The following is a 19,874-nucleotide window of genomic DNA, read 5'->3' on the forward strand; positions in this document are numbered from 1 at the left end:
CTAAACCTTTATAAAACACTGGTTAGGCCTCAGCTGGAGTATTGTGTTCAGTTCTGGGCACCACACTTTAAGAAGGATGTCAAGGCCTTGGAGAGGGTGCAGAAGAGATTCACCAGAATAATTCCAGGGATGAGAGACTTCAGCTATGTGGAGAAGCTGGGGTTGTTCTCCTTAGAACAGAGAAGGTTAAGGGGAAATTTAATAGAGGTATTCAAAATCATGAATGGTTTTGATAGAGTAAATGAGGAGAAACTGTTTCCAGTGGCAGAAGGGTCGGTAACCAGAGGACACAGATTTAAGGTGATCGGCAAAAGAACCAGAGGCAAGATGAGGAGTAATTTTTTACGCAGTGAGTTGTTATGATCTGGAACGCACTGCCTGAAAGGGCGGTGGAAGCAGATTCAATAATAACTTTCAAAAGGGATTTGGACAAATACTTGAAGGGAAGTAATTTACAGGGCTATGGGGAAAGAGCAGGGGAATGGGACTAATTGGATAGCTCTTTCAAAGTGCAGGCACGATGGGCCGAATGGCCTCCATCTGTGCTGTATCATTCTATGATTTTTCCTTTTCTCACTTGTTATATCAGCCATCCTCCTGTCCTGTGGCACAATTTACATATTTAAGAAAGATTGAAAAATGTGAGTGCAGGCCGAGAGATCTAGGCCTAGAAATGTGGGTGTGCGGGAGTGTGGTGGAAGGGGCGGCCTAAGGCAGCCCAGATATTGGGCCTAGAGTGTCATTTCCACTCAGCCGATGAGCTGTGAAGAGTAAGAGGCAGATTGCTGCCGTAGTGTATTTAAAGAGCGGGCCGCTGCGATGCTTGCAATGCCCCTTGGTAGGGGAAACGATGGGGTCGAGGAGGAAATGATCGGATCGAGGGGGAAACGACAGGGTTGAGGGGGAACAACAGGGTTGAGGATGAACGATGGGGTCGAGGGGGGAAACGATGTGGTCGAGATGGGAACCATGGGATCAAGGGGGGAACGATGGGATCGGGGAGGAATGGGGGAGCGATGGGATCGGGGGGGGAACGATTGGATCTGGAGGGAACAATGGGGTCGAGGGGGGAACGATAGAATCGAGGGGGAAATTATGGGAATGATGGGATCGGGAGGGAACGATGGGATCAAGGGAGAATGATGGGAACAATGGGGTCGAGGGGGAAACAATGTGGTCGAGATGGGAACCATGGGATCAAGGGGGGAACAATGGGGTCGAGGGGGAAACGATGGGAATGATGGGGTCGAGGGGGGAACGATGGGAATGATGGGGTCGAGGGGGGAAACGATGGGAATGATGGGGTCAAGGGGGGAAACGATGGGAATGATGGGGTTGAGGGGGGAAACGATGGGAATGATGGGGTCGAGGGGGAAACGATGGGAATGATGGGGTCGAGGGGGGAAACGATGGGAATGATGGGGTCGAGGGGGGAAACAATGGTAATGATGGGATCGAGGGGGGAAACGATGGGAATGATGGGGTCGAGGGGGGAAACGATGGGGTCCCGGGGGGAAATGTCAGGGTGAGGGGAGAGGTGACGATCGTGAGGGGTGTGGTTTAGATGATAAGTTACTTTTAACATGGGGGTTTTTAAGTGACGTCTGTTCACAAAAGTTTTTTTAAGAACAGCACTTGGATGAAAGGTGGTTAAAATGCTAAATGGAAGAGACTGAGCAAGAAGCAATTCATTAGCTTGTCTAGGTATTCGAAAAACTCCTCACACCCATTGTGTGGCAGATCGGCTGTTCCTAAAACTCAATATTCTTTAGACCATGTTGGAACAGGATTTATAAATCAGCAGAGTCTGTGTGAAGTGAGAGTACTGCAACATTGTGCCATGGATTTAAATACCAGTTGTGCGGGCATTAATAAGCAGAGCAGGACAAATGCAGACACGGTGTAACGCTGGGCACCTACTTCATGCTATAAATAGTTTTGGAATGTACAAGCAGAATGTGGGGATAAGGATCTCCCGAAATGTCTCATCTCATAGCACACAGACCGTGGGCAAGCTAGATTACCTATTCTGAATATGACATGTTCATTCCTTTTTATTTGCAGGGTTGCAAGAAAATCATTTAGGCCAGTTAGACATCAATGAACTTTTTGAAAAGCTGGTTGCAACTGGAATCCTCAGCACCAAGAAAACTGAAAGTATTTCACCAGGTGGGTAATTACACCGAGCCGTACGGAGCAGCTCCTCAATTCACCAGGTGGGTAATTACACCGAGCCGTACGGAGCAGCTCCTCAATTCTACGACGACAGTGCCATTTCACAGAATTGTAATGGCTGGTATGAAAAATTGTTGCACATTTTTACATGTAGGGACAGGAGGCGGCAGTTCAGCCTCTCGAGCCTGTTCCACCATTCAATTAGATCAAGGCTGATCTCTATCAACTCCATCTACCCACCTTGGCCATCTACCCCTCCTTGGTTCCATAATCCTTAATAGCTATCAAAATCACCTAAATTGCCTAACAAAAATCTATCAATCTCAGTTTTGAGATTTTCAGTTGACCCCCAGCCTCATCGGCTTTTTGGGGAGAGAGTTCCAGATTTCCACTCCCCTTTGTGTGAAGAAGTGCTTCCCGACATCACCCCTGAATGGCCGAGCTCTAATTTTAAAGTTATTCCCCCTTATTCTGGACTCTCCCACCAGAGAAAATAGTTTCTCTTTATCTACCCTATCAAATCCTTTAATCATCTTAAACATCTCGATTAGATCATTCAAGAGAATACAAGCCTAGTCTATGCAACCTCAGTGGGTGACATAATAGGAAACCCAAAAGTCTTTTATAAACATATAAATAGTAAAAAGGGTTGGGCAGATTAAGGACCAAAAAGGAGATCTTCTTGTGGAGGCAGAGGGCATGGCTGAGGCACTAAATGAATACTTTGCATCGGTCTTCACTAGAGAAGAGGATGCTGCCATTGTAGCAGTAAAGGAGGAGGTAATAGTGATATCGGATAGGATAAAAATAGATAAAGAGGAGGAACATAAAAGATTGGCAGTACTCTAAGTAGAAAAGTCACCCGGTCCGGATGGGATGCATCCTGGGTTACTGAGGGAAGTAAGGATGGAAATTGCAGAGGCTCTGGCCACAATCTTCCAATCCTCCTTAGATATGGGGACGGTGCCAGAGGCCTGGTGGATTGCAAATATAACACCCCTGTTCAAAAAAGGGGAGAGGGATAAACCCATCAATTACAGGCCAGTCAGCCTAACGTCGGTGGTGGGGAACTTGTAGAGACAGTAATCCGGGACAAAATTAATAGTCACTTGGTAAAGTATGGGTAATAAATGAAAGTCAGCATGAATTTGTTAAAGGAAAATCGTGTTTGACTAACTTGATTGAGTTAAGAACATAGGAACATAAGAAATAGGAGCAGGAGTAGGCCATAAGGCCCCTCGAGCCTGCTCCACCATTCAATAAGACCATGGCTGATCTTCTACCTCAATTCCACTTTCCCGCCCTATCCCCATATCCCTTGATTCCGTTAGAGTCCAATAGTCTATCGATCTCAGTCTTGAATATACTCAACGACTGAGCATCCACAGCCCTCCGGGATAGAAAATTCCAAAGATTCACAACCCTCTGAGTGAAGAAATGTTTCCTCATCTCAGTCCTTAATGGCTGACCCCTTATCCTGAGACTGTGGCCGCCCCCCCCCCCCCCCCCCCCACCCCAGTTCTAGACTCTCCAGCCTGGGGGAACAGCCTCTCAGCATCTAGCCTCTAAGAATTTTATACGTTTCAATGAGATCACCTCTCGTTCTTCTAAAACTCCAGAGAGTATAGGTCCATTCTACTCAATCTCTCCTCGTAGGACAACCCTCTCATCCCAAGAATCAATCTAGTGAACCTTCGCTGCACCGCCTCTAAGACAAGTATATCATAGAATCATAGAAAGGTTACAGTACGGAAGGAGACCATTTGGCCCATCGAGTCCGCGCCAGCTCTACGCAAGAGCAATCCAGCTAGTCCCACTCCCCCGCCCTATCCCCATAGCCCTGCAATTTTTTTCCTTTCAAGTATTTATCCAGTTCCCTTTTGAAGGTCATGATTGAATCTGCCTCCACCACCCCCTCGGGCAGTGCATTCCAGATCATAACCACTCGCTGTGTAAAAAAGTTTTTCCTCATGTCACCTTTGGTTCTTTTGCCAATCACCTTAAATCTATGTCCTCTGGTTCTTGACCCTTCTGCCAATGGGAACAGTTTCTCTCTATCTACTCTGTCTGGACCCTTCATGATTTTGAACACCTCTATCAAATCTCCTCGCAACCGTCTCTGTTCCAAGGAGAACAACCCCAGCTTTTCCAGTCTATCCATGTAACTGAAGTCCCTCATCCCTGGAATCATTCTCGTAAATCTCTTCTGCACCCTCTCTAAGGCCTTCACATCTTTCCTAAAGTGCGGTGCCCAGAACTGGACACAAAAGGTTCATCATGACTTCCATACTTTTGTACTCTATGCCTCTATTTATAAAGCCCAGGATCCTGTATGCTTTTTTAACTGCTTTCTCAACTTGCCACCTTCAGCGATTTGTGCACATATACCCCCAGATCTCTCTGTTCCTGTACCCCTTTTAGTGGTGCACTTTAGTTCTGTACCCTCCAGTTTATATTGCCTCTCCTCGTTCTTTGCATTTTTCTGTGTTAAATTTCATCTGCCACCTGACTGCCCATTCCACCAGCCTGTCTATATCCTCTTGAAGTCTATCACTATCCTCCTCACTGTTCACTACACTTCCAAGTTTTGTGTCATCTGCAAATTTTGAAATTGTGCCCTGTACACCCAAGTCCAAGTCATTAATATATATCAAGAAAGCAGTGGTCCCAGCACCGGCCCCTGGGGAACACCACTGTACACCTCCCTCCAGTCCAAAAAACAACCGTTCACCACTACTCTCTGTTTCTTGTCATTTAGCCAAATTTGTATCCATGTTGCTATTGTCCCCTTTATTCCATGAGTCGCAATCTTGATGATAAGCCTACCATGCGGCACTTTATCAAACACCTTTTGAAAGCCCATATGCACCACATCAACTGCATTGCCCTCATCGACCCTCTTTGTTACCTCATCAAAAAACGCAATCAGGTTAGTTAAACACGATTTGCCTTTAACAAATCCGTGCTGCCTTTCCTTAATTAATCCAGCCTCGTCCAAGTGATTGTTAATTCTGTCCCAGATTATCGTTTCTAAAAGTTTCCCCTCCACTGAGGTTAAACTGACTGGCCTCTAGTTGCTGGGTTTATCCTTACACCCTTTTTTGAACAAGGGGGTAACATTTGCAATTCTCCAGTCCTCTGGCACCACCCCCCTATCTAGAGATGGTTGGAAAATTGTGGCCAGTACCTCTGTAATTTCCACCCTTACTTCCCTCAGTAACCAAGGATGCATCCCATCCGGACCGGGTGACTTATCTACTTTAAGTTCAGCTAGCCTTTCAAGTACCACTTATTTATCAATTTTTAGCCCATCCAGTATCTCATTTATATCTTCCTTTACTGAGACTCTGGCAGCATCTTCTTCCTTGGTAAAGACAGATGCAAAGTATTCACCTCAGCCATCCCTTCTGCCTCTATGAGTAGATCTCCTTTATGGTCCCTAATCGGCCCCACCCCTCCTCTTACTACCCGTTTACTGTTTACATGCCTGTAGAAGACTTTTGGATTCCCTTTTATGTTGGCTGCCTGTCTAGTCTCATACTCTCTCTTTGCCCCTCTTATTTCCTTTCTCACTTCTCCTCTGAACTTCCTATATTCTGCCTGATTCTCACTTGTGTTATCAACCTGACACCTGTCATACACCCCCTTTTTTCTGTTTCATCTTACTCTCTATCTCTTTTGTCATCCAGGGAGCTCTGGCTTTAGTTGCCCCACCTTTCTCCCTCGTGGGAATGTACCTGGAGAGTACCCGAACCATCTCCTCTTTAAAGGCCGCCCACTGTTCAATTACAATATCCTTCCTTAGATAAGGAGACCAAAACTGTACACAGTACTCCAGGTGTGGTCTCACCAAAGGCCCTGTGTAATTGCAGCAAGACTTCCTTATTCTTATACTCCAACCCCCTTGCAATAAAGGCAAACATACCATTTCCCTTCCTAATTGCTTGCTGTACCTGCATGTTAACTTTCTGTGATTCGTGTACAAGGACACCCAAATCCCTCTGAATACCAACATTTCTTTGTCTCCCACCTTTTAAAAAATATTCTGCTTTTCTATTCTTCCTACCAAAGTGAATAACCTCACATTTCCCCACATTATACTCCATCTGCCACCTTCTTGCCCACTCACTTAACCTGTCTATGTCCCTTTGCAGCCTCTTTGCTTCCTCCTTGCTTCCTCCTCACAGCTTATGTTTCCATCTAGCTTTGTATTGTCAGCAAACCTGGATACATTACACTCTGTCCCTTCAACTAAGTCATTGATATAGATTGTAAATAGCTGAGACCCAAGCACTGATCCTTGTGGCACCCCACTAGTTATAACCTGCCAACCCAAAAATGACCCTTTTATCCCTACTCTCTGTTTTCTGTCCGTTAACCAAACCTCAATCCATGCTAATATATTACCCCCAATCCCATCAGCCCTAATCTCAATGCAATCAGGCAGATTCAACACGGCTTTGTGAAAGGGAAATCGTGTTTGACTAATTTATTAGAGTTCTTTGAGGAAGTAACAAGCAACGTGGATAAAGGGGATCCTGTGAATGTGGTGTACTTGGATTTCCAGAAGGCATTTGACAAGGTGCCACATCAAAGGCTACAACACAAAATAAGAGCTCATGGTGTGGGGGATAAAGGATTGGTGAGCTAACAGGAAACAGAGAGTAGGCATAAATGGGTCATTTTCAGGTTGGCAAGATGTAACGAGTGGAGTGCCACAGGGATCAGTGCTTGGGCCTCAACTATTTACAATCTATATCAATGACTTGGATGAAGGGACCGAATGTATGGTTGCTAAATTTGCTGATGACACAAAGGTAGGTAGGAAAGTAAGTTGTGAGGAGGACATAAGGAGTCTGCAAAGGGATATAGATAGGTTAAGTAAGTGGGCAAAAATTTGTCAGATGGAGTATAATGTGGGAAAATGTGAACTTGTCCACTTTGGCAGGAGGAATAGAAAAGCAGTATATTATTTAAATGGAGAGAGATTGCAGAACTCTGAGGTACAGAGGGATCTGGGTGTCCTAGTACATGAATCGCAAAAAGTTAGTATGCAGGTACAGCAAGTGATTAGGAAGGCAAATGGAATGTTGTCATTTATTGCAAGGGGAATGGAATATAAAAGTAGAGATGTTTTGCTACAGTTGTACAGGGCATTGGTGAGACCACATCTAGAATACTGTGTGCAGTTTTGGTCTCTTTACTTAAGAAAGGACATAATTGCTTTGGAGGCAGTTCAGAGAAGGTTCACTCGACTGATTCCTGGGATGAGTGGATTATCTTATGAGGAAAGGTTGGACAAGTTGGGCCTGTATACATTAGAGTTTAGAAGAATGAGAGGTGATCTTATTGAAACATATAAGATCCTGAGGGGATTAGAAGGGGTAGATGCTGAGAGGATGTTTCCCCTTGTGGGAGAGACTAGAACTAGGGGCCACAGTTCAAAAATAAGGGGTCTCCTATTTAAGACGGAGATGAGGAGAAATTTTTTCTCTCAGAGGGTCGTGAGTCTGTGGAACTCCCTTCCCCAGGGAGCGGTGGAGGCAGGGTCATTGAATATTTTTAAGGCTGAGTTAGATAGATTCCTGATTAACAAGGGAGTCAAAGGTTATAGTAGGTAGACGGGAAAGTAGGGTTGAGGTCACAATCAGATCAGCCATGATCTTATCAAATAGCAGAATAGGCTCGAGGGGCCGAATGGCCTACTCTTAATTTGTATGTTCGTATGTAATCTTGTGTAACAACCTCTTGTGCGGGACCTTATTGAATGCCTTTTTAAAATGCAAATATACTACCTCTACTGGTTCTCCCTTATCTACCCTGCTACTTACACCCTCAAAAAACTCTAATAAATTTGTCAAACACAATTTCCCTTTCACAAACCCGTGTTGACTCTGCCTAATCATATTATGATTTTCTAAGTGCTCTGTTACTATGTCCTTAATAATAGATTCTAGCATTTTCTCTTCTACTGATTTCAGGCTAACTGGCCTATAGTTCCCTGTTTTCTCTCCCCCCTCCTTTCTTGAATAGCAGGGTTACATTTGCTACTTTCCAATCCAAGGGGACTGTTTTGGAATCTAGTGAATTTTGGAAGATCACAACCAATACATCCACTATCTCTGCAGCCACCTCTTTAGAACCCTAGGATGTAGATCATCAGGTCCAGGGGATTTGTCGGTGTTTAGTCCCATTAATTTCTCCAGTACTTTTTCTTTACTAATCTTAATTACTTTATGTTCCTCACTCTCATTAAACCCTTGGTTCCACACTATTTCTGGTATGTTTTTTGTGTCTTCTACTGTGAAGACAGATACAAAATATTTGTTTAACGTCTCTGCCATTTCCTTATTCCCCATTATAATTTCTCCTGTCCCTGCCTCTAAGGGACCCATGTTTACTTTCGCTGATCTCTTCCTTTTTACATACTTGTCGGAGCTCTTACAATCTGTTTTTGTATTTCTTGCTAGTTTACTCTCATATTCAATTTTCTCCTTAATCAATTTCCTGGTCATCCTTTGCTGATTTCTAAAACCTTCCCAATCCTCAGGCTTACCACTCTTCATGGCAATTTTTATAAGCCTCTTCTTTTAATCTAATACTATCCTTAACTTCTCTAATTAGCCATGGTTGGATTATTTTTCCCGTGGAGTTTTTATTCCTCAAGAGAATGTATATTGGTTGAGAATTATGAATTATTGCTTATCTACCATCATATCTTTTAATCTAATTTCCTAATCTCCCTTAGCCAACTCGTCTCTCATACCTACGTAATTGGCTTTGTTTTAAATTAAGACCCCAGTTTCGGACTTAACTACATCACTCTCAAACTCAATGTGAAATTCTATCATATTATGATCACTCTTCCCCAGAGGATCCTTTACTGTGAGATTACTAATTAACCCTATCTCATTACATAATACAAGATCTGAAATAGCCTGTTCCCTGGTTGGTTCCTCGACATATTGTTCTAGAAAACTGTCTCGAATACATTCCATGAACTCGCCCTCCAAATTACTTTTGTCAATTTGGTTTGCCCAGTCTCTGTGAAGATTAAAGTCCCCCATGATTATTGCATTACCCTTATTACATACTCCTCTAAATTCCTGATTTATAATCTGCCCAACACCATAACTGCTGTTAGAGGGCCTGTAAACTATTCCCACCAGTTTCTGCCCCTTGTTATTTGATTCTATATCCTGATTTTCTGAGCTCAGATCCTTTCTCATTACTGTCTTTATCTCGGCCTTTATTATCCGGGCTACACCTCCTCCTTTTCCATTTTGCCTAGCTTTTCTAAAAGTCAAGTACCCAGGAATATTTAGGGGGATAAATTGGTTAAGGGTCCGTTCTGGGCGATGTTAGCGTAACACCCTGCCCCACGGACCCTGGGCAGGCAAGACGCAAGTTTGGTCTCCAGGGAGCACTTACCTGCAACCGGCATTCCTTTCCAGGCCTTGCACATGGAATGAATGCAATTCACACTTTCCACCACCAGAGGGCGCTCCATCTCTTAAAGGGAAGACATTTCTCAGAAATCTCTTAAAGGTAACTTGTACCTGTTATTTGCTGAAAATAACAGTCTACTGTCTACATGGAGTCCGAACAGAGATCAGACATTGCACAATTAAAACACAGATGCAGATCCCATCCCTATGTTTACACATTGATGTTAAAACATTGAATAAAGGTTGCACTTTACTAAATCCCACATCCTCCAATCTGCACACCAGACCTCACCAATCTGCCGATCTGAGTTGGTACCAGGCCTGTGAGAGTGCGTGCACCAAGGTTCTCTGCTGATGCACTAGAGACCTTGGAGCAAGAGGTGGACAGAAGGAGGAACATTCTATATCTACAGTTGGGGGGGGGGCAGCCAAGAGGCCCTCCAGACATATACTCAAAAGGCAATGGGACGAAGTCAATGCCAGACGCACAGCATCATGAACATGGATGCAGTGCAGGAAAAAGTTCAATGCTTTGACATGAGTGGGCAAGGTGAGTGAGGTCAACTGTCAAGTGGTGTCTCCTACCAACTGCACCAGGCACCACACCCCCATCACCCACACACCAATAAACTCTTTCCATCAGTACTCAACTCTTCCAATCAGATGCTTCCTCTCACCCTTACCCATTACCACTGTTTCAAGCCGCCCACCCACAACTCACAGGCCACACACACTGGCAGCTATTCAACCATGACAGGCGCATCACCCAGGCACACGCCTCGCTTTCTTGCAGGAGAAGGTGGTGCATATTAAGAGGCAGCAAATGGCAGTGGCATTTAGCCCCTCGAGCCTGTTCCACCATTCAGTGAGATCACGGTGGACCTGTGACCTAACTCCATAAACCCGTCTTAGCCCCATATGCCTTAATACCCTTGGTTCACAGAAATCTATCAATCTCAGATTTAACATTCACAACTGAGCTAGCATAACTCTGTAGAAGAACGTTCCAAATGTCTCTCATCCTTTGCGTGTAGAAGCATTTCCTAACTTCACTCCTGCACATCCTGGCTCTAAATGTTAGGCTATGTCCCCGCGTCCTAGTATTGAAGTCTAGGAGACCTCCAAAAATGGTTACAAATGTCTCGGCAGCCAGAAGCAATAATCCAGCCACTAACCTGTAAATCCTGCATGGTCCCTTTAAGTAGTGCCGGTGGTGGGGGGGGTGGGGGGTCCTCCAGGCAGTCTGAGACACGTTCAGATGGTCGAGGTTAAGACTGTGCGTTGAGTTGAGTGTTAAGTCCCAAAATGGCGTCTATCACTTTAAATCAGCGTTGCGCACTGATTGAAGCCATTTTCGCCCTACTTTACATGATTCCAGCGTTTCTTATCTGCGCCTGCGCTAACTCCTATACCAAGATGGCGTCTGGCGCATGTCACGCAGGAAACGTGCATGCGCGTCCAAGACACCATCTTGGATGTCGGAAAGGCCGTGTAGCACCGAAACAACGGGCGCTTCACGGCCCAATTGAGCGCCCTTAGTTCCCAACCTTGGTCACCCTGCAACCACATCTCAGTAATGGCTATGAAATCAAACCCATTCATCTCTATTTGTGCCATTAACTCATTTATCTTGTTACGAATGCTCCATGCATTCAGATATAGCGCGTTTAATTTTAACTTTTTACTATTTTTCCTGATGTGACCTTAGTCCTTTTTTTGAGGCGGTAACAAGGAGGGTCGATGAGGGTAACGGATTTGATGTAGTCTACATGGATTTTAGCAAGGCTTTTGACAAGGTCCCACATGGCAGATTGGTCAAAAAAGTAAAAGCCCATGGGATCTAGGGGAAAGTGGCTAGTTGGATCCAAAATTGGCTCAGTGGTAGGAAGCAAAGGGTAATGGTTGATTTGCGACTGGAAGGCTGTTTCCAGTGGGGTTCCGTAAGGCTCAGTACCAGGTCCCTTGCTTTTTGTGGTATATATTAATGATTTGGACTTGAATGTGGGGGGCTTGATCAAGAAGTTTGCAGATGATGCAAAAACTGGCCGTGTGGTTGATAGTGAGGAGGAAAGCTGCAGACTGCAGGAAGATATCAATGGACTGGTCAGGTGGGCAGAAAAGTGGCAAATGGAGTTCAATCCAGAGAAGTGTGAGGTAATTCATTTGGGGAGGGCAAACAAGGCAAGGGAATACACAATAAATGGGAGGATACTGAGAGGTGTAGAGGAAGTGAGGGACCTTGGAGTGCATGTCCACAGATCCCTGAAGGTAGCAGGTCAGGTAGATAAGATGGTTAAAAAGGCATACGGGATACTTTCCTTTATTAGCCAAGGCATAGAATATAAGAGCAGGGAGGTTATGCTTGAACTGTACAAAACATTGGTTAGGCCGCAGCACGAGTACTGCGCACAGTTCTGGTCATCACATTACAGGAAAGATGTGACTGCACCAGAGAGGGTACAGAGGAGATTTCCGAGGATGTTGCCAGGACTGGAGAATTTTAGCTATGAGGAAAGATTGGATAGGCTGGGGTTGTTTTCTTCGGAACAAAGGAGGCTGAGGGGAGATTTAATTGAGGTATATAAAATTATCAAGGGACTAAATAGAGTGGATAGGAATGACCTATTTCCCTTAGCAGAAGAAGCTTAGATTTAAAGTAATTGGTAGAAGGATTAGAGGGGAGCTGAGGAGAAATGTTTTCAGTCAGAGGGTGGTGGGGGTCTGGAACTCACTGCCTGAGAGGGTGGTAGAGGCAGAAACCCTCAACTCATTTAAAAAGTACCTGGATGTGCACCTGAAGTGCTGTAACCTACAGGGCTACGGACCAACTGCTGAAAAGTGGGATTCAGCTGGATAGCTCTTTTTCTGCCAGCACGGACATGATGGGCCGAATTACCTCCTTCTGTGCCCTAACCTTCTATGATTGTAATGCCCGATTACCTTTGTTAAACTCTCCGTCCCTTCCTGACACACTCTGCTTGTTTTTACCCAAATCGCTACTCTGCTCTATAGCCTTGACTTTTCTCTTCAGGCTTATAAATTTACCTGTACCGGCAGCTGGCGAATTTAACTTCAATTAATTAATTTAATTAAATTAATTAAATTAAAATACTAGTATCAGTAATGGTGGCCATGAAACTACCGGATTGTTGTAAAAACCCATCTGGTTCACTAATGTCCTTCAGGGAAGGAAACCTGCCGCCCTTACCCGGTCTGGCCTATATGTGACTCCAGACCCACAGCAATGTGGTTGATTCTTAATTGCCCTCTGAAATGGCCTAGCAAGCCCCTCAGTTGTAAAATCTCGCTACGAAAAGTCATAATAAGAATAAAACCGGACGGACCACCCGGCATCAGACCACTAGGCACCGGACACGACAACGGCAAAACACCAAGCCCAGTCGACCCTGCAAAGTCCTCCTCACTAACATCTGGGGACTTGTACGAAAATTGGGAGAGCTGTCCCACAGACTAGTCAAGCAACAGCCTGACATAGCCATACTCACAGAATCATACCTTTCAGCCAACGTCTCAGACTCTTCCATCACCATCCCTGGACATGTCTGTCCCACCGGCAGGACAGACCCACCAGAGGTGGCGGTACAGTGATATACAATCAGGAGGGAGTGGCCCTGGAAGTCCTCAACATTGACTCCGGACCCCATGAAATCTCATGGCATCAGGTCAAACATGGGCAAGGAAACCTCCTACTGATTACCACCTACCGCCCTCCCTCAGCTGATGAATCAGTACTGCTCCATGTTGAGCACCACTTGGAGGAAGCACTGAGGGTAGCAAGGGCACAGAATGTACTCTGGGTGGGGGACTTCAATGTCCATCACCAAGAGTGGCTCGGTAGCACCCGAGCTGGCCGAGTCCTGAAGGACATAGCTGCCAGACTGGGCCTCAGGCAGGTAGTGAGCGAACCAACGCGAGTGAAAAACTTACTTGACCTCGTCCTCACCAATCTACCTGTCGCAAATGCATCTGTCCATGACAGTATTGGTAGGAGTGACCACCGCACAGTCCTCGTGGAGATGAAGTCCCATCTTCGCACTGAGGACACCATCCTACGTGTTGTGTGGCACTACCACCGTGCTAAATGGGATAGATTCAGAATGGATCTAGCAGCTCAAAACTGGGCATCCATGAGGCATTGTGGGCCATCAGCAGCAGCAGAATTGTATTCCAGCACAATCTGTAACCTCATGGCCCGGCATATTCCTCACTCTGCCATTACCAACAAGCCAGGGGATCAACCCTGGTTCAACGAGGAGTGTCGAAGAGCATGCCAGGAGCAGCACCAGGCGTACCTAAAAATGAGGTGCCAACCTGGTGAAGCTACAACTCAGGACTACATGCATGCTAAGCAGCGGAAGCAACATGCTATAGACAGAGCTAAGCGATTCCACAACCAACGGATCAGATCAAAGCTCTGCAGTCCTGCCACATCCAGTCGTGAATGGTGGTGAACAATTAAACAACTAACGGGAGGAGGAGGCTCTTCAAACATCCCCATCCTCAATGATGGCGGAGACCAGCACGTGAGTGCAAAAGACAAGGCTGAAGCGTTTGCAACCATCTTCAGCCAGAAGTGCCGAGTGGATGATCCATCTCGGTCTCCTCCCGATACCCCCACCATCAAAGAAGCCAGTCTTCAGCCAATTCGATTCACTCCACGTGATATCAAGAAATGGCTGAGTGCACTGGATACAGCAAAGGCTATGGGCCCCGACAACATCCCAGCTGTAGTGCTGAAGACTTGTGCTCCAGAACTAGGGTTTAAACTAAAGTGTCAGGGGGTTGGGAACCTGAGCAGGGAGAGAGAGGAAAGCGTAACAGGAAGGGACATAAGGTATGGAGTAATAGGTAAAGTGTTAAAAAAGGAAAAAGCAGGAACGAAGCGTCACAAAACAGATTTGAAAGTTCTTTATCTGAATGCACGTAGCATTCGTAATAAAATGGACGAGTTAACGGCACAAATAACTACGTATGGGTATGATCTTGTGGCCATTACAGAAACATGGCTGCAGGGTGACAACGACTGGGAATTAAATATGCCAGGGTATTTAACAATCAGGAACGACAGGCAGGAAGGAAGGGGAGGTGGGGTGGCTATGTTAATAAAGGAAGGAATCACTGTAATACAGAGAAATGATATTGGGACAAAGCATCAAGATAATGAAACAGTTTGGGTGGAGATAAGGAATAATAAGGGAAAAAAAACATTAGTGGGCGTAGTATATAGGCCTCCTAATAGTTGCAACTCTGCTGGAAGAAGTATTAATCAGGAAATAGTCGGGGCATGTAATAAGGGAACAGCCATAATTATGGGGGATTTTAATTATCATATTAACTGGACAAATCAAATTGGGCAGAGCAGCCTTGAGGACGAGTTCATTGAGTGCATCAGGGATGGATTTCTTGAGCAGTATGTAACTGATCCTACAAGGGGGCAGGCAACCTTGGACCTGGTCCTGTGTAATGAGTCAGGATTAATTAATAATGTCCTAGTTAAGGACCCCCTTGGAACGAGCGACCACAACATGGTTGAATTCCATATCCAATTAGAGGGTGAGAAGGTTGATTCTCAAACAAGCGTACTGAGCTTGAATAAAGGAGACTATGATGGTATGAGAGCGGAATTGATTAAAGTGGACTGGGAAAATAGATTAAAGGGTAAGACGGTACATGAGCAGTAGTGTTCATTTAGGGAGTTATTTTACAACTTTCAAAATAAATATATTCCACTGAGGAAAAAAGGGTGTAAAAGAAATGACAGCCATCCGTGGCTAAGTAAAGAAATCAAGGATAGTATCCGACTAAAAACAAGGACATATAAGGTAGCCATACTTAGTGGGAGGATAGAAGATTGGGAATTCTTCAAAAGACAGCAAAAAGTAACTAAAGGATTGATTAAGAAAGGGAAGTTAGATTATGAAAAGAAATTAGCAAAAAATATAAAAACAGATAGCAAGAGTTTCTATAGTTATATAAAAAGAAAAAGGGTGGCTAAGGCAAACATAGGTCCCTTAGAGGATGAGACCGGGAAATTAATGGTGGGAAACATGGAGATGGCAAAAATGCTGAACAAATATTTTGTTTCAGTCTTTACAGTAGAGGACACTAAGAATATCCCAACACTGGACAAACAGGGGACTCTCGGGGGGGAGGAGCTAAATACGATTAAAATCACTCAGGAGATGGTACTCAGTAAAATAATGGGACTCAAGGCGGATAAATCCCCTGGACCTGATGGCTTCCATCCTAGAGTCTTGAGGGAAGTGGCAGTAGGGATTGTGGATGCTTTGGTGATAGTTTTCCAAAATTCCCTGGACTCAGGAGAGGTCCCGGCAGATTGGAAAACTGCTAATGTAACACCGTTATTTAAAAAGGGTAGTAGGCAGAAGGCTGGAAATTATAGGCCAGTTAGCTTAACATCTGTGGTGGGTAAAATTTTGGAGTCTATTATTAAGGAGACAGTAACGGAACATTTAGATAAGCATAATTTAATAGGACAAAGTCAGCATGGCTTTATGAAGGGGAAGTCATGTCTGACAAATTTGCTTGAGTTCTTCGAGGATATAACGTATAGGGTGGATAAAGGGGAACCAGTGGACATAGTGTATTTAGACTTCCAGAAGGCATTCGACAAGGTGCCACATAAAAGATTATTACTTAAGATAAAAAATCACGGGATTGGGGGTAATATTCTGGCATGGGTGGAGGATTGGTTATCGAACAGGAAGCAGAGAGTTGGGATAAATGGTTCATTTTCGGACTGGCAACCAGTAACCAGTGGTGTTCCACAGGGGTCGGTGCTGGGTCCCCAACTCTTTACAATCTATATTAACGATTTGGAGGAGGGGACCGAGTGCAACATATCAAAATTTGCAGATGATACAAAGATGGGAGGGAAAGTAGAGAGTGAGGAGGACATAAAAAACCTGCAAGGGGATTATAGACAGGCTGGGTGAGTGGGCGGAGATTTGGCAGATGCAATATAATATTGGAAAATGTGAGGTTATGCACTTTGGCAGGAAAAATCAGAGAGCAAGTTATTTTCTTAATGGCGAGAGACTGGAAAGTACTGCAGTACAAAGGGATCTGGGGGTCCTAGTGCAAGAAAATCAAAAAGTTGGTATGCAGGTGCAGCAGGTGATCAAGATTGCTAGGGGGATAGAATATAAAAACAAGGAGGTATTGCTGCAGTTATATAAGGTATTGGTGAGACCGCACCTGGAATACTGCATACAGTTTTGGTCTCCATACTTAAGAAAAGACATACTTGCTCTCGAGGCAGTACAAAGGAGGTTCACTCGGTTAATCCCGGGGATGAGGGGGCGGACATATGAGGAGAGGTTGAGTAGATTGGGACTCTACTCATTGGAGTTCAGAAGAATGAGAGGCGATCTTATTGAAACATATAAGATTGTGAAGGGTCTTGATCGGGTGGATGCAGTAAGGATGTTCCCAAAGATGGGTGAAACTAGAACTAGGGGGCATAATCTTAGAATAAGGGGCTGCTCTTTCAAAACTGAGATGAGGAGAAACTTCTTCACTCAGAGGGTGGTAGGTCTGTGGAATTTGCTGCCCCAGGAAGCTGTGGAAGCTACATCATTAGATAAATTTAAAACAGAAATAGACAGTTTCCTAGAAGTAAAGGGAATTAGGGGTTATGGGGAGCGGGCAGGAAATTGGACATGAAGCTGAGTTCGGATCGGTCAATGCCCTGTGGGTGGCGGAGAGGGCCCAGGGGCTGTGTGGCCGGGTCCTGCTCCGACTTCTTGTGTTCTTTAGATTTGTGGTTGGGATCAGATCAGCCATGATCTTATTGAATGGCGGAGCAGGCTCGAGGGGCCGATTGGCCTACTCCTGCTCCAATTTCTTATGTTCTTATGTTCTTATGAGTCAAGCTGTTCCAGTACAGCTACAACACTGGCATCTACCCGACAATGTGGAAAATTGCCCAGGTATGTCCTGTCCACAAAAGGCAGGACAAATCCAATCCAGCCAATTACTGCCCCATCAGTCTGCTCTCAATCATCAGCAAAGTGATGGGAGGTGTCGTCGACAGTGCTATCAAGCGGCACTTACTCACCAATAACCTGCTCACCGATGCTCAGTTTGGGTTCCGCCAGGACCACTCGGCTCCAGACCTCATTACAGCTTTGGTCCAAACATGGACAAAAGAGCTGAATTCCAGAGGTGAGGTGAGAGTGACTGCCCTTGACATCAAGGCAGCATTTGACCGAGTGTGGCACCAAGGAGCCCTAGTAAAATTGAAGTCAATGGGAATCAGGGGGAAAACTCTCCAGTGGCTGGAGTTATACCTAGCACAAAGGAAGATGGTAGTGGTTGTTGGAGTCCAATCATCTCAGCCCCAGGACATTGCTGCAAGAGTTCCTCAGGGCAGTGTCCTAGGCCCAACCATCTTCAGCTGCTTCATCAATGACCTTCCCTCCATCATAAGATAAGAAGTGGGGATGTTCGCTGATGATTGCACAGTGTTCAGTTCCATTCGCAACCCCTCAGATAATGAAGCTGTCCGAGCCCGCATGCAGCAAGACCTGGACAACATCCAGGCTTGGGCTCATAAGTGGTAAGTAACATTCGCGCCAGATAAGTGCCAGGCAATGACCATCTCCAACAAGAGAGAGTCCAACCACCTCCCCTTGACATTCAACGGCATTACCATCGCCGAATCCCCCACCATCAACATCCTGGGGGTCACCATTGACCTAAAACTTAACTGGACCAGCCATATAAATACTGTGGCTACGAGAGCAGGTCAGAGGCTGGGTATTCTGCGGCGAGTGACTCACCTCCTGACTCCCCAAAGCCTTTCCACCATCTACAAGGCACAAGTCAGGAGTGTGATGGAATACTCTCCACTTGCCTGGATGAGTGCAGCTCCAACAACACTCAAGAAGCTCGACACTATCCAGGACAAAGCAGCCCGCTTGATTGGCACCCCATCCACCACCCTAAACATTCACTCCCTTCACCACCGGCGCACAGTGGCTGCAGTGTGTACCATCCACAGGATGCACTGCAGCAACTCGCCAAGGCTTCTTCGACAGCACCTCCCAAACCCGCGACCTCTACCACCTAGAAGGACAAGATCAGCAGGTACATGGGAACAACACCACCTGCACGTTCCCCTCTAAGTCACACACCATCCTGACTTGGAAATATATCGCCGTTCCTTCATCGTCGCTGGCTCAAAATCCTGGAACTCCCTTCCTAACAGCACTGTGGGAGAACCGTCACCACACGGACTGCAGCGGTTCAAGAAGGCGGCTCACCACCACCTTCTCAAGAGCAATTAGGGATGGGCAATAAATGCCGGCCTCTCTAGTGACGCCCACATCCCATGAACGAATAAAAAAGTTGATTCGCGGCTAACATAAAAGTGAACCCACAAGTCTTTTATTAACATATAAATGGTAAGAGGGTAGTCAAAAGTAGGGTGGGGCCGATTCGGGACAAAAAGGAGATCTTCTTGTGGAGGCAGAGGGAATCACTGAGGCACTAAATGAATACTTTGCATCGGTCTTCACTAGAGAAGAGGATGCTGCCATTGTAGCAGGAAAGGAGGAGGTAATAGTGATATTGGATAGGACAAAAATAGATAAAGAGAAGGTACTTAAAAGATTGGCTGTACTCAAAGTAGAAAAGTCACCCGGTCCAGGTGGGATGCATCCGAGATTACTGAGGGTGGAAATTGCAGAGGCTCTGGCCACAATCTTCCAATCCTCCTTCGATATGGGGACGGTGCCAGAGGACTGGGGAATTGCAAATATTGCACCCCTGTTCAAAAAAGGGGAGAGGGATAAACCCGGAAATTACAGGCCAGTCAGCCTAACGTCGGTGGTGGAGAAACCTTTAGAGACAATAATCCGGGACAAAATTAATTGACACTTTGAAATAAATGAAAGCAAGGATTTGTGAAAAGAAAATTGTTTTTGACTAACTTGATTGAGTTCTTTGATGAAGTAACGGAGAGGGTTAATGTAGGTAGTGTGGTTGATGTGTATGTGAACTTTCAAAAGACATTTGATAAAGTAACACATAATAGACTTGTTAGCAAAATTTAGTGCATGGGATTAAAGGGACAGTGGCAGCATGAATACAAAATTGGCTAAAGGATAGAACGGTTGTTTTTCAGACTGGAAGGAAGTATACAGTGATGTTCCCCAGGGGTCAGTATTAGGACCACTGCTCTTTTTGATGTATTTTAATGACTTG

At 45.3% G+C, this 19,874-nt stretch overlaps 1 protein-coding gene across 1 annotated transcript in view; it reads left to right on the top strand.

Annotated features, from left to right (window-relative positions):
- The window catches only part of LOC137332830 (pre-mRNA cleavage complex 2 protein Pcf11-like), a 251,676-nt gene that overhangs the window by 151,100 nt on the left and 80,702 nt on the right, over positions 1-19,874 (top strand). Inside the window, exon 8 of the mRNA XM_067996762.1 lies at positions 2,065-2,169. Within this exon, the coding sequence (XP_067852863.1) occupies positions 2,065-2,169 (105 nt within the window). The remainder of the gene's footprint in view (positions 1-2,064; positions 2,170-19,874) is intronic.

The sequence above is a fragment of the Heptranchias perlo genome, chromosome 15 (assembly GCF_035084215.1).
Source record: "Heptranchias perlo isolate sHepPer1 chromosome 15, sHepPer1.hap1, whole genome shotgun sequence".
NCBI lineage: Eukaryota > Metazoa > Chordata > Chondrichthyes > Hexanchiformes > Hexanchidae > Heptranchias > Heptranchias perlo.